General features: G+C 35.9%; 1 protein-coding gene across 4 annotated transcripts in view; it reads right to left on the minus strand.

Moving 5' to 3' along the window:
• The window catches only part of NFAT5 (nuclear factor of activated T cells 5), a 120058-nt gene extending 105171 nt beyond the window's left edge, over nt 1-14887 (minus strand). For 2 of the 4 annotated variants that reach the window (XM_020870197.2, XM_020870196.2), the window contains exons 1-2: nt 14480-14887; nt 12696-12749 (exon numbers count right to left, since the gene is read on the minus strand). In XM_020870197.2, coding sequence (XP_020725856.2) covers nt 12696-12749; nt 14480-14552 — 127 coding nt within the window. In that variant the 5' untranslated portion in view covers nt 14553-14887. The other 2 variants (XM_020870198.2, XM_070451080.1) reach the window with 2 other exon arrangements.
• Between the last annotated feature and the right edge of the window lie 1093 nt (nt 14888-15980).

Genomic DNA, 15980 nt, shown 5'->3' on the forward strand with positions numbered 1-15980 from the left:
GCTGGATATGGTAACTCTGTGTTTAACTTTTTGAGGAACTATCAGATTATTTTCCAAAGTGGCTATACTGTTTTATACTACACCAGCAATATGTGAGCTTATTTCTCTACACACTTATCAACACTAATTTTACCTGACTTTTTGATTACAGCCATCTTAGTAGATCTGAAGTGGTATCTTACCGTGGTTTTGTTCTGCATTTCTGTAATGACTAATGATGTTGAAAATCTTTTCATGTGCTTATCAATTTAATATATTTATTAAATCAGTGCCTTCATTTTAAAACACTTATGTTTATCAATACTCATGAAAAATATATTAAAGCCAATATGCTCTTAAATATAACTTAAATATGTTTAATAGCACGAGCAGTATTTTGCTATTAAACTAAATACACAGGAACAGTTAACCTAATCAATAAAATGAAGTACAGTTAGACTCTTCATACTGTGTTTCTTTATAGCCAATCACCTATGTATTTCTTTCATTTAACTAATATGTTTTTATTTAAATACCATCAATTCTTGTGTTCAAGAATGTCAGTCAGATGCAGCCACTAGGAAAACAGTACAAAGGTTCCCCCCAAAACTAAAAGTAGAATCATATGATCCAACAATCCACTTCTGAGTATTTACCTGAAGAAAACAAAACAACTATCTTGAAAAGGTATCTGCACCCTCATTTTCACTGCAGCGTTATTTACAACAGTCAAGACAAGGAAACAACCAAAGGGTCCATCGATAAATGAATGGATAAACAGGATGTGATATATATACACACATACACAGAGAAATGTTATTCAGCCGTAAAAGGAGGAAATCTTGCCATTTAACAACGTGAATGGACCTTGAGGGCATTATGCTAAGTGAAATAAGTCAGACAGAAAGACAAGTATTGTATGATCTCACTTATATGAGCAATCAGAATTTTTTCTTAAAGACTGAACTCAAAGATATAGACTGGTGGTTTTGGGGGTGGGGGAGGGTGGGTGTTGTAAATGAAATGGGTGAAGGTGGTCAAGCTTCAAGAGAACCTTCTTATTTGAGTATCCTGGATTTAGTGATCAAATCTACCTCCATTTTCATCTTAATTACCTAAACCTTTATCTTAACAGATTAAATAGCTCCAATTCTTTAAAGGCCTAGGCATCCTTTCACCTGTAATAATTTTAATTTAATTATTATTCCAATCAATGCTTTCTACATGGTTTATATAACTAGAGCACAATCCTCAGACTTCCAAGACCATTCCTTCCTTCTTTTTTGGATGTGGTATTCATTCATTCATTCATTCATTCAAGCACCTTTCAGATATAAGGCACTTGTACCACATAAGAGAATGAATGTGAAGTGTAGTCCTGTCCTTGAGAAACAAGGTATCAGTATAACTTCTTAAACAAAACTGGACTTTACTAAAAGCTCTTTATGGTTTATTGCAGCTTTAATTTCCATGGTTGGTTCTAATATTGTACAGTCAGTTACCTTATTGTGGTTTGGGTTTCATTTCCTGATCACATGCATAAACTATCACTTTAGTACTAAAGCTCTCCTATGTTTTGAGAGGTCTTCAAATTAGTTTCATAATTTTATTAAAAACAATGATTAAAAAGAATAAAATACTTAAAAATACATGTTTAAAAGATGTAAAATTTATATTCTGAAAACTACAAAACATTGTTGAAAGAAATGAAAGAAAACCTAAATAAAGGAAAACATATCCCATGTTCATAAAGACTGAAGACTATTAATATGGTAATGCTCCTCAAACTGGCCTACAGATTCAGTGCAACCCCTATTAATATCGCAGCTCACTTTTTTGCATAAATTGAGAAGTTGATTCTAAAATTCAAATGGAAATTCAAGGGACCCTGAATAGCCAAAATAATTTCATAAAAGAACAAAATTTGAAGACTCATTCTTCCTAATTTCAAAGCTACAGTAATCAAGACAGTGTGAGACTGACATAAGAATAAACATACAGATGAATAGAAAAGAACTGAGAATCCATATGCCTACAGTCAACTGATTTTCAACAAGGGTGCCAAGGCCATTCAATGGGAAACAGCAGCCTTTTCAACAAATAGTACTGGGGGCAACTGGATATCCACATGCAAAAGCATGAAGCTGGATCCTTACTTCACACCATAGACAAAAACTAACTCAAAATGGATTGAAGACCTAAAGGTAAGAGCCAAAACTACAAAACTCTCAGAAGAAAACATAGGTGTAAATCTTTCTGACCTTGTATTAGGCAACAGTTTCATAAATATGACACAAAGCATAAGCAACAACAACAAAAACAGATAAAGTAGATGTCAACAAAATTAAAAAGATTTGTGCATCAAAAGCCTAGCAAGAAAGTGAAAAGACAATTCACAGAACAGGAGAAAATTTTGGTAAATCGTTTATCCAATAAGGGACTTGTAAAAAGAATATAACAAGAGCTCCTACAATTAAATGACAAAAAGACAAATAGTTTAGTTTTAAATGAGCAAAGCCTTGAATCAATATTTCTCCAAAGATATTAATGGCAAATAAACACATGAAAAGATAGTCAACATCATTAGTCATCAGGTAAATATAAATCAAAACCCCAGGAGATTGCTTCCTACCCACCAGAGATAGCTATAATCAAAAAGACAACAGTAAGAATGACAACAATGTGGAGAAATCAGAACCCTCCTATACTGCTGCTGAAAATGTAAAAAGGTACAGCTATTGTAGAAAGCAGTTTGGCAGTTCCTCAAAAAGATAAAAGAATTACTATATGACCCGCCATTTGCACTCGCCTAACCCAAGAGAGAAGGAAATGGCAATCCACTCCAGTTTTCTTGCCTGGAGAATCCCAGGGAGGGGGGAGCCTGGTGGGCTGCCGTCTCTGGGGTCGCACAGAGTTAGACACGACTGAAGCGACTTAGTAGCAGCAGCAGCAGCAACCCAAGAGAAATGAAAGCATCCACACACACAAAAACTTATACATAAACATTCATAATAGCCAAAACAACCCAAATATCCATCAACTAATAAATGAATGGATAAACAAAAAGTATGTATCCATTTAATGGATATTATCCATCCATAAAAAGAAATGAATTACTGATACATGCTACAACATGAATGAACCTTGAAAACATTATAAGTGAAACAAGGAAGTCACAAAAGACCACATGATTTGTTTTATATGAAATGTCTAGAATAGGCAAATTCAGAGAGACAAAAAAGCAGATGAGTGGCTACCAGGGGCTGGGGGTGGGGAAGGGAATGGTGAATGACTGCTAAATGAGTAAGGGGTTTCTGCTTGGGTGATGAAAATGTTCTGGAATTATATAATGGTGCTGGTTGCACAACACTATGAATGGACTAAAACTCACTGAATTATACATTTAAAAACTATTAAAATGATAAACTTTATGCTCTATGAATTTCATCACAATTAAAACAAAAAGATAATCAGGAACCAGGGAGGTCTTTAAGAATTTGGATTCATCCTAAAGCCCATGGGCACCATTACAGGATTTTTTTAAGCAAACAATATGATTAAATTTATATTTTAGGAAGATAAATCCTGCAAGACATACTGCTGTCTGCTGTGCATATCTAAGCTTTAGCATATAAATTTAACAACATCTGATTGGGGTGTTCAGAAGCTTACGCATCATAATAAAACCCTGTTTCCTTATTGTATCTTGAGTAAGTATGTTTGCCAAATAACTTATCTCTACATATGAATTTTATTTAATAAATATTTATATAGTGCTTACTACATAGCAATCACTATTTCAAGCTCTTTAGAAATACTAACAAATATCCAATCCAATCCTCATAACAAATATATGAATCTACTAGCTCCACTTTATAGAAAAACTAACTAGAAAGGTTAAATAACTTGCCTAAAATTACACAGCTATTAAGTAATATGTTTTTGAAATTGTGTTTTTATTCACAATTCAGTTAAGTAAGTAGGACTTTGATTTACTTATTATCATCCCACCACTTTTAATTTATCATGAATTTATTAGAAAATCACTTCATATTCTTCAATTTCAACTTTTCTTTTTATTTGTTTTCAATTCAGGATGCAGTAATTTTTTTTTTTCCTATTTAGAATTTACAGTGTTATCCACTCTTGTGAAATTTGGGAAACATTCTAAAAAAAGTCACTTTTTAGTTTTTATTTACTATATTTTACACTATAAACATGTTATTTATGCTTACTATAACAGAGAAGTAATTTGATTAACTAATGTTCTTCAATAACTTCATTATCCAGGTTTTTTTTTTAAAGCAATAAAGTTTTTAAAGGAATTAAGTGGTGATTTTATCCAAGGCTTATTATTCAATTATTATATATAAATTTTCACTCTATACGCAACATCATAAGCAAAAGTAAACTAAGAAAACGAAAAGTTCTTCAAAAAGAATTATAAAATTATATTTCCCATTCAATGACTTTACATTACCTAAAGTCTAGACTAGAATATAACCTAGCAATAAAAATGAAAAAGAATATAGGAAATAGTTTTGGAGTTCACAATACAATTTTATAAAACCTTATTGAGGTAAACTTTTAATTTACAGTGTTTCTCAAGTACTTATAACTGCCCATCATCTAGGTACTTATAAATTGAGCATTTACACTTGTGAACATTCATTTATTATCATTAGTTACAATTTACAGGAGTATTTTTTTAAGTAGAAATCTTCCTTTCAGAATTTAAACCCAACAAGCAAGTTGTTACTTAAAAACTGGAAAAAAACAGTAACAAACTCTCTAAGACTTTAAACTACAAATCAACAGCGAAGGATAGCTGCTTGTTAAGACTATGTTTGGATTTTTTACTGCTATCAGACACTTTTAAATACAAGATTTTAATTGACTCCCCTAGAAAATTGTAATGAATACTTTATTTTTATTTTTAATTTATTTTTAATTGAAGGATAACTGCTTTACAGTATTGCTGTAATGAAAACTTTAATTCAAGCAAATAGTTAAGGTTAATCACACCTTCATCAACAAACATTTAATTGTTCTGTTACACTGTTTAACAAAATTATTTTAATGTCTAATGTTCAAACTAGTAGTATAATATGATTACTGGGCAAACATGAATTTTACTCAAAATTAGTATTTATAATACACAATCAAGCACAAGATAGTACTCACATGGGACAGAAAACTCAGTTTATGATCAGTATAAATAAGTACATACCCTCTACATATTCTTCAACTCTATAACCTTCTGAAGACTTAAATGGTTTCAAAAAGAAAGTTTAAAGTTTTAAACCTCAATTTACAGTTATTAAGTAGGGGGACAAATAACACTCAGATACTCTACACAAAAGCTTTTTCCTATTAACAAACAGGAACTTCATATTAACTTCATCCTCCACTCTAGATTGAATTATAAAACCCTTTAAAGCTCTGTGTTATCACTGTTTATTTACATAGAATCTGTTACTAAACTATAAGCAATATGTGGCCAGGATATATGGGAATAAATTCACTTTGAGTGAATGAATAATAATGATATTACTATAATAATATAACAATAATATGACTACATAACCTATAACCCTGCACCTAGGCATAAAAAAATTATCTCTAAAATAAACTACACTTGGCTACATTCAGAATACAGAAATAAAAAATGCCTTACTAACTTTATGTCCTTTAAAAAACTAGTTTCCTTTTTAGAAGGTTACGGCGGTCGAACAACAAAATTAAAGAGAAGAGGACACACTGTGTACTGTAAATAGAGGGTATACTGTATAAATCCATTCATACGAAATTGTAAAAAAGGCAAAACTAATCTATGGTAAGGAAAAAGAGATCAGTAGTTGCCTGAGGGGCTGGAGTGGGCAGAATCGACTGCAAAGAGTAGAGGTAGCTTTATGGGATGACTACAGCCTGTTAGGATGTTCTATAGCCTGTCTATAGTGGTTACACAATGTATATACTTGTTAAAAACTCAAGGAACACTTAAAATGGGTGTACCTGTGTATCTCTATAAAGATGGTCTGTTTTTGTTAAAAGAGAGGAAAGAAAGGATACAAACAGTAACAGCAGAACCAACAAGCAAAATGTAGAGAGAACCATGAGAAAATGGGGATATGGGTAAAATGGGAAGACTAGGGGGAAAGAGAGCAAGACAGTGGAAAGAAGAACCAAACTAAATTTAATAGGGCCTTTTGCAAAATATCACTATTTTTTTCAAAATCCTCTAACATTATTTCAGTTATTCTTCCTCACAACTCGTAGGTAAGCAAGTCTGATGATAATGTCCCTGCTGAAGAAAAGGACCACTTATATAATTTTCCACGTGGTCTAAAGGCTTCATCAAAATTAATATACAGATTTTCTACTGCCTAACAATTTTCAGCAAGCTCAGAAACTAACACCAACCACAGCAAGAAACAGAACTCCCTCCCAATACTCTATGAGTACCGCTTTTTCTATTGCTCATTTCTTCTTGGGTTTAGTTAGGCTCTGAAACATACCAGCAGAAATAGGGTGCAGGGACTTCTAAGCTTCTATAAAACTACTGCCAAAGAAATGCAGAGACCAATGGCATCCTCCATTTTTTTAAAGCAGTTCTCCTTAGGTGGTGGCTTGCTTACCCCTCCCCTTTCTTTTCACTTTTGAGCACCAAGAGTCAAAACAAAGGTTCAAACAGCAGTGTGCTTCAGATAAATCTTAGACACCCACCACAGTCACGCATTGATTTGCTAATTTTGAGTGTTAAAATATTCCTTAAAAGGGTCATCATCATAATCTTTACTGATTTTTATGTGTGGCTTATAGAATTTCTCCCATTATTTTATGGGAACTGTTAAGCTAAAGAAATCTACACAAAGTATTCTTTTTACACCACTTGAACAGTGGTATAATCTTATTAGGGCCTGAAGTATAAATGCCAATTACCAAATACTTGTACTGTTAAGAGAGTAAGTAAAAACTCAAAACTCTGGAGTAAAAATAGTCAAGTTTCAAATTCCAGCCTCCTCCACTAGCTAGCAATGTGACGTTAGAAAATCAGTGAATCCGTCTAACAGTTTCCTCATTGATGAAAAGGGATACTCTCAGGATTTTTCTGAGGATTAAATGTGGAAAATATCTGTAAAAGCTGATAAACACAAATTGCTCAAAAAATGTTTTCAATTATTACTAACATTGAATTTATTACTCTTTCTTCTCTTTACCAACATTGTTTCTTCTAACATGTCCTACAAAGATGGCTTTACGTAGATTTTTCTTAAACTAAAACTAAATTTGTAAAGAGTAATCAACAACTTGGCTCACTATTTATTAGTAACTTTTCTGTTCTTGTCTCATTTTAAAAACCAAGTACCAAATTTACTAAAGGACTAATAACATTTCTGAATGGGAAAGACAGGATAAGGATTCATGGCTGGCCTGCAGTAATAATCATTACCGACTTGAGCAACTAAACAACTTTTCAAGCAAATATTAAAAATAAAAGAGGAAAAAAATCTATTTTAGTAGTTATTAAGAATAAATATAAGTAACTGAAAAATCTCATGCATTGCATCTTTAGTTTAAACCAAAAATATAGATTCTTCATTACAACATCAGGTTTTATTTATACTTGGAAGCTGAAATCATTATCTATAGTTTATCCATAAAGATGATTTCTACCTTTTCATTCAAGTACATGTTTATAATTAGTGTATTATACTTCATTAGTTTTTTTAATCTTGATTTTTATTAAGACAACAGGAAATAAAAGACACATGAATCTCTTTCACGTAACTTGAAATAAAATCTTAATAACAAGAAAAGAGTATAATAAGCAACATTACTATTGAAGAACATCTTTTACCTCTCCTAAAGTTAACAGAATTATCCTCTATCACTATATAATCAGGCCCAATTGATGGCTCAGATTAATTTGATCTTTATTTTTTCTAATTACATGTTATCCTTAATAGAAAACAATCTAATGAGTCAACTTTTTCAAATAAAAAGTGGCTATTTATATAGTTATCGATCATGAAAAGAAATGTCTTTCTGTACTTTCATTTTCAAGTTTTAGGGGACTCCTGGAATAAATACAGTAGAGTCAAGAGTGAATTAAGAGCAGACCAAGAACCATCTGATTAAATATGTATTTCTATCCTTTCACTGTAATAAGCAACCGAATTCAAGTACTGAATAAAAATAAAAATTTAAAAAAATGAGAAACAAAATTTAGGTAGAGACAAAAAACAAATGAAAGGAAATCAGAGAGATGGATCCTAGAAACAAAAAGTTGGCATGAACTAGGTATAATTTTGTTATGTTTAAAATTCATTTCTATAATTATTTCCATAATAATATTTTTAGTTTGTTAGGTATAAAAAATAGAGATTAATAGATTCTAAACCAGAAAAGGATTCAATAGAGTACTTTCAACATTAAATATTTCCAAAAAGTCCTTTCCAGTAAGTTATCTTAATACATATCACCATGTATGGCCTAACTATCTTATGAACACAAGCCCTAGGAAAAAAATAAACCAGATTTAAAGGTAATTAAATATCCCAGTAATATTCCATTAAAATCTGTTTAAAAAAAAAAACCTGCTACTATTTTTAGGATTTTCAATTTTGAACTATAAAGTAAAATTACTGCATGGTACAATATCTAATAGATTTAGAGTAATGGTTTTTTTTTTAAGTAGTTTATTTTTCCCTAACTCATTACAATATTTCATCTTTTCTTTTAAAAATCTTCCAGTTTTAAATGTTTAAGTCGTATCAGGGTTACATCATATTGGTGTTTAGCTCTTATCTAACCAGTTCTTTAATCTGATTCATATGTAATTTCTTGACTCATACTTTTAAAAGTATTTTAATGTAATCTCTTAACTCTTACTTTTTGAAGAATTTTAAAATTTTAATCCCCTGTTTTTATTACTCTATTTTTTCTAATTTGCTTATATTATTTTCCCTGTTTTATCTGAGTTTCTACCATCTTATATTACATCTCTATAGGTATTTCTAGAATGACCTCTTATTGCTTATTTAACTTTGTATGTCAGTTTTTACATAGCAAACTATATATGCCAAAATCAACATTTTTTAACATAGAAAGTGTTAAGAAATGGTACCTTTTTTCGAACATTTTTTTCCAGGCACAACAGAGAAGAATCCTAGCCTTAAAGTCTGAATGCTGTTAAGTGTAAACCACTTTATTTTTTAAAAAATATATACAAACTACCTTCTTTAAAGAAGGTAGGGAAAATGCAAAAATAGAATCGAAAGGTAAAAATCTGCAGAATATACTTTTGTCCAGGACTTTTTTTATGCAAGCTACTTTTTATATAATTACAACAATGTCTTTTATTTACTTATTTTATTAAGAGTTTCACATGTAACTATGGGGTCATCAGAAACATTATTTTAATGGCTATGAATCATTATATTAACTAGCTAGACGGTTTTCCTACTGTTGGGTAACCACTACATTAAAACAGCAGTAGCAGAACTATGTTGGGTGACAGATGTTAACCAGACTTATGGCGATCACCTCCCAATATATATAAATATCAAATCTTTGTTGTCAACTTGAAACTAATATATGTCAACTATATCTCAAGTAAAAAAAGCAAAACCTAATTTCCTGTTCTTAAAAAGGAGGAGACAGAGTAGAAAGGTCCACCACTGATATGTAAGATAAATGCAAACCAACTGAATAGTAAAGAGATTTTGAAACTATTTTTAAAGCTAAAAACTCAACTGTAGGTTTTCCAACTTTTGTTTCAAATCCCCCACACCCCACAAAAAACTTTAATTTGTAAAACCTACGTTCTTTAAAAAGCTTAACAAATTGTATGATAACAACTAAATTCCCTAACTTTGGGCTGTGCATACATGTTTAGTTGCTAAGACATGTCAAGATTCTTGAGATCCAGTGGACTGTAGCCCACCAGGTTCCTCTATCCATGGGATTTTCCAGGCAAGAATGCTGGAGTGGTTGCCATCTTCTCCTCCAGGGGATCTTTCTGCATCTCCTACGTCTCCTGCACTGGCAAGCGGATTCTTTACCACTGAGCCACCTGGGAAACTCCACTCAGGACTGATTTTTTAGTTATCAAATGGAAATCTGGACTACTGACTTAAGCATACAATAAACATTACTAGACAATACTTCATATTATATATCATAGCAAGTCAGTACAGTACAGACTCTAAAGTGAGACTACTTGGTTTGGAATCCTGTCTCTACAACTTATCAGCTGTGTGACTCTCTATATAAGTTACTGAAACTCCCTATGCCTCCTTAGCTTCCTCATCTGTGAAATGGTGTAATAATAATGATCTCAAATAGTTGTTATGAGAATTGAGTTATTTGTAAAGTTCCTGGCACACAGTAAAAACTATGCAGATGACTTAAAATTTTTAAAATTTAAGTAACATTTACTGTGTTTACTATGTGCCAGGTTAAATGCTTTACATGAATTTGCCTCAAATAATCTTAACAACACCTATGAAGATACTGTTATTGTCCCCATTTAAAAAACAGAGAAAACTGAAGCACAGAAAGACTAAATGACTAGGCTGAGATCTACACAAATGTCGAACAAGGATCTGAACCTAAGTCTGACCACATAACCTACAAATCTAGCATAGATTTTCTTATACACTTGAAGCAGTAGCCTCCTGCTATATTATATCTTGTTGAAATAAATTAGATTATGTATTTCATGGAATAAAAGAGTATTTTAAAAAGTAATATAAGAAATATCACTCTAATACAGAGGTATTTATACATGAAATGATTATGATGGCTGATACTTTAATACAGCTTGAGGGAGGAGAGAGGATTAAGAAGAGTAGACATACTTTGATTAAGGTTAAAGTCTGGTCATGGGTCTATGTGGCTTCATCATTTTATTCTCTCTACTTTTGTACATTCTTTAAAACTTCCATAATAAAAGGTTGAAAATAGAATAGGGTGCATAGATTAAACTCTTTTATCACACAAGCAAACAACTTTCTTTTGATACTTTGTATCAAAGATATAAAAGGATATGACAAATTTGATACTTAACACATTTTACAATTTATATATAATTGGTAAAGGGTGATCTTACTTTAAATAAGTGAATATCCTCTCAACCAAAATGAAAAATCAGTAAAAGCATTTTGGTTAAACATATAAATATACATATTAAATTGCTGTTTGCATTTCAAAACATTTGCTTAAGTAATTAACACTTTTTTTTTCTTTTCTTTCTCCTGCCTGATATCTCCACAATTATAACATTCTAATTTGCTGCCCATATTTATACAGGCAAATGTGACTTCACAACATGGTCACAAATTGAACATTACAAATAAAAACAACAAATATGCTTCACTAAGAGACACTTCAGAAATTCCTTGCCTCAAATTGTAGTTGATTTTTATACTAATATATATCTATGGACTTTTTATAAGTATAAATAATAACTAATTCATTTGGGAACATCTTATATGTTTTAAATTAGTTAAGGCAATTTGGCTGATACCTAAGGAACAAATATACAACATTAAGCCAGACACTATATTAAGCACTTTCATACACATCAGCTCACTAAATTTAAGAGATTATATACATTTAATAAAGGAATATTAAGATTTAGAGAAATAAAATCACTTGCCCAAGGCCACAACGCTAATAAGTAGCTAAATGGTATTCAAATTGAAGCTTACATTCAAAACCCACTTTTCCCTTGCTATATATACCAGGCTACCATATGGGAGGCAAAAACCTACACTCAAGTCAAACTTAAATATTTAGGGCTTTTTTTAAGTGGACCATAACATGCTTAAGTTATGGGTTACATATATATTACAGTGGCAGCTTGGTTTTGGGTAAAAAGTACCAACTACAACACAAAAGCACTGTTTACTTTGCTACTGTATGACTCTCTCCCCTCCCCAAGTCTCTTAACTTCAACCTCAGGTTACTCATCATAAGGAAGTTAATGTCCTTGCAGTCCAATTCCCAGGATTATAAAATTCAAAAATGACATATGTGAAATCACTTCAAAAACTACAAAAACAAAACAAGTAGTCCTTTTTTTTGGTCTTAGAACACTGAAGGCAACACAGAACAAAGTTTTCTAAAGTAATTGTCAGCCATTTGTTCTACAGTCAATTAACATTTCCAGAACTTTCTAAAACCCTTTTTCCTAAGCATAACTCAATCATTATCTCTATTACTTGGCTTTTCTCATCCTTAAAAATGATGCAACAGTAATGACATCAATGCTTTTGTAATAAATAATATGCCATTCTGAAATGCTCAGCCTATAGAAGTTCTAAATTTTGACTTTTCAAACTAAACATGTGTTCGGTGTCACTCTTAGTTACATTCATTATCTTACTTAATGTTAGAGCCTTTTCACATTCAGTTTGCTTTGTAAAAAACTTGAATCAAGATACAGAATTCTAAAGTAGAACACCCAACACATAATTTTTAAGTTTTGTGGGTTTTTTCCCCAAAGCTTCTCAAAACAGATACAATAGCTAAGGACATCAAACACAGCAATAAAATTCACTAAAACATTAAGCTGCTCTAAAAGAAGGATCAGGCTCCTCAGGAGTAAACTACATTGTATGAGTTTGCAAAGTTTCTCATTTAAATTCCGTTTTAGAGAAAGCCTTTGCATACTCACACAATATGCTTTAAAATGGCACTTTGCTGACCTTCCAATAGTCCAGCTCTATGAAAATTCTGTGATGGGTGTAACTTCAGAGAATCTGAAAAACACAAAAAGCATTAAGTACTTTTTATGCTGAATGACTAAAAAAAAAAGCCAAGGACAGCATACATCTCTTATATAATTGTCACGTATTTTTAAGAGCTAAAGTCTGTATTTATGAATGTATTCTCTGCACAGGAAGGCTGGATTGTCTCTACACTGGTCTTCACGCTAAACTTAGATTATCATAAAGCATTTGTTTCATGGAAAATTATCTGATGATTACTGCACAAATGGTGTTAATGTCTTGACTATTTTTAACACCCAATTGTATCACATTAGCCCTCCTCTAAGGATCACCTCTAGATACCGTCTCTTATGACACTCAAAATTACAATATTTTCAAGCTACTTCAGGTAATGTTGCCCGAAAAACATCCTACAGGATGGTGATTGCCAACTAAAGTCATCAGAGCAACAAGACGACAATGGCTACAGTCACTCAGTAGGACTCCACAGCGTCAGTCTATAAAGCTCAGTACCTTTCAGAGTAAATCCTCGCACTCGGATTCACTTAAGCGATTTAGATACAAGAAGGTGAAGCTGAAGCCGCCCTTTTTGGAGGAGGTGGGATCAGCGGGTGGATACATCAAACCCAAAACTGAAGAAACCCTGAATTTCTCAGTGAAGAGGTCCACACTGGTAAACATTTTTTTTAAATACATCAAAATAAACAGCTAATAGCCCGATAATATCTTTTAGCTCTTCTCAATGTTTTTTAAAAGGGGTGAAGAGTGCAGTGAGAGAATTTTGGTTTGATGGCCCTTGTACAAGGAACCTGTTCTAACACATTCTTGTGTCCAGTATAGGAATTTAACCTCAGTAGAGATCAGCTCAAATGTTAATATTTTATATCCCGGGAATCCCCTCCAAGCCTTAGCCAACAGAGTTTTAAAACTGGAAACTCTGTCCAATGCCCCCTCCCTGCAACAAGCCTCAGAACGTTAACGAAAGAGAAAATTCTCAAAGGTCAGCGTCTGTGCCCTGAGCTGGTACCCCCTGGGACAGGAGAGGAATAAAACTAATGCAGAGAGAGCACCCATTTCTTTGTAAAACAGAGGGAGAAGTAAGTAATTAGAATGCCACAGAGGTGGAAAGGGAGAAGAAAAGAAAAGAAAATTCGGGCTCTTTCCAGCAATAAGATGACGAGGAAAGAAGGACGCCTGGGCGAGGGGGGCCGTCCCAACAAGGGGAGGGAGTGGACTAGGCCGGAGAGAGCGGGGGGAGAACCACGGCGCACAAACAACCTGGAGAGGGAGAAAAATGGTGATCCTGCACCCAGAACCAGCTCCAGGCTACACTCCCCCTTTGGGGGCAACTTTGCTGGGGAGGGTGGTCCTGCTAAGAAGAGCCACGGCGCCCGGATCGCGGCGGCTCCAGCGCGGGGCCCAGTCCTGGGTGATCCCCAAGCCGGGGAGGCCGGGGCCGCCCGCTCGGGGAGAGGGGAGAGGCCCGTCACCGAGGGGCGCTCAGAGCCACCGGGGGCCGCAGAGGCCCGGGGGCCAACGGCATTTGGGCCCCGGGCGGCGGGCGGCTCCGCGGGGGAGGGGCCGCCACTCCTCTCGGGCCCCTTCCACACCACCCCCAGCCCCTCGGCCTCCCCTCACCACGCACCCCAAGACAGGCCATCCCGGCGCAGACTCGGCCGCCCCCCGACCGGGCCCCCTTCGGCTCCCCCTGGGTCGGGCCTCCCCGCTCCCCCCGCACCCCAGCCCCCAGCCTGACTCACCTCGTGAGTAGAGGGACTTGGGCGACTCCAGGTCTAGATCCGCGCTGAGCAATGAGATGAAGTCCGAGGGCATCGCAACTCGACCCAGCCCGGCCCGAGGGCAGCGGGAGGGGGGGAGCGGCGGTGGCGGCGGCACCTCCTCCCCGGGACCGCGGGCACCGAACCGGGGGCGGCAGGCGAGGGCGGCTGCCGCTGCCTCCCCCTCGAGGGCAGTGACTTCCACCGAGCCGACAAACCGAGGAAACAGCGGCCGGGAGGAGGGGGCACTCCACGGGGACTAGTTCCCGGCGAGCCAGGAGAGGGGTTCAGGACCGGGGAAAGGGAGGGGGAGAGCCAACGGGTCCGCTTCGTGCTTCTCCTCAGCGAAAACTGACGGTCGCCGCCGCCGCTGCCGCCGCTGACAGGAATCTGAGCCCCGCCTCCCGCGAGGCACTGCGCAGGCGCGGAGGGGGCGCGCCCCAGAGCTGGGAATAGCCCAGGCGACTAGCGGAGGGCGGGTAGGCGCGCCACGGAACAGCATCAACAAGGGCTCCGCTTCCTGCTGCCGCGGCCCCGGGCTGCCGTTCCCGAGCTGGGAAACGGCCCCGCCTGGCGAGAGGGAGGGAGGCTGGGAGGTGTCCGCGCCTGGGGCCCCGGGGAGGGAAAAGGTATTTGCACCGACCTGGTGGCGGCAAGCCGGAGGCGGCTGGCCCAACTCCGAGCTGAGCGCAGAAGGACACAGACCTAGGGGAGCCGAGGTGTCTGCGGGAAGAGGGGAGAGACCCCCCTCCCCCAGAGCCGGGACATCCCGAGCGGGCAGGCGTGGGGTTTCAGAGGGGAATGGAGTTTCGTCCCTTGGAGTTACCACTCCTTTGGGGTTTTCATAGCAATGTCTGAATTGAGTTGGCCAAAGGACTATCAAACTCATTTCTTAATTAGGAAATGGCAGACCATATCCTGAAAACCTCGAGTTATTGGTTGTTTTTAAATTAAAGTACCTTCTCTGCCATCTTTACCCTTCCCCTTCTTTCTCCCCCCCCCACCCCCAACTTTTAGAGGCTGAAAAAAAAAAAAATTTAAGTCTCTCATTGTGCTGGGATGGCCGGATGTTTTCAGAGTGGGAGATAAAAGTCAATTTAAAAACTGAGTCCTATGAATCCACATGACTATTGTAGAGGGGAAAAAGCAAACTTAAAAACCATTCTTACAGTTTTTCTTTTTCTTTTTTTTAACCTGTGGACTAGACGAGAATGGAGGAAGGACACATTTAATTGAGTTTTTGCTGTTCTATTCATGAGACCAAAAGTTTCCGTTGCAAAAACTGAAAATTCTCACATACACCGCAGACCGTTTCCTGACTGTAATAGACTTCTGAGAAATTTTTAATCAAGTTATTAAAAATCAATCAAATCATATCAATTGGAGTGCAGGGTATGCTACATAGGAAATAATTTTACTCTTGTGTGTAATAGTAATGCCAGCAGCCACTGAGGCAATATTTTTAAGCTATTGGAGTTGGTTT

Source organism: Odocoileus virginianus, chromosome 20, assembly GCF_023699985.2.
Source record: "Odocoileus virginianus isolate 20LAN1187 ecotype Illinois chromosome 20, Ovbor_1.2, whole genome shotgun sequence".
In the NCBI taxonomy this organism is placed as follows: Eukaryota; Metazoa; Chordata; class Mammalia; order Artiodactyla; family Cervidae; genus Odocoileus; species Odocoileus virginianus.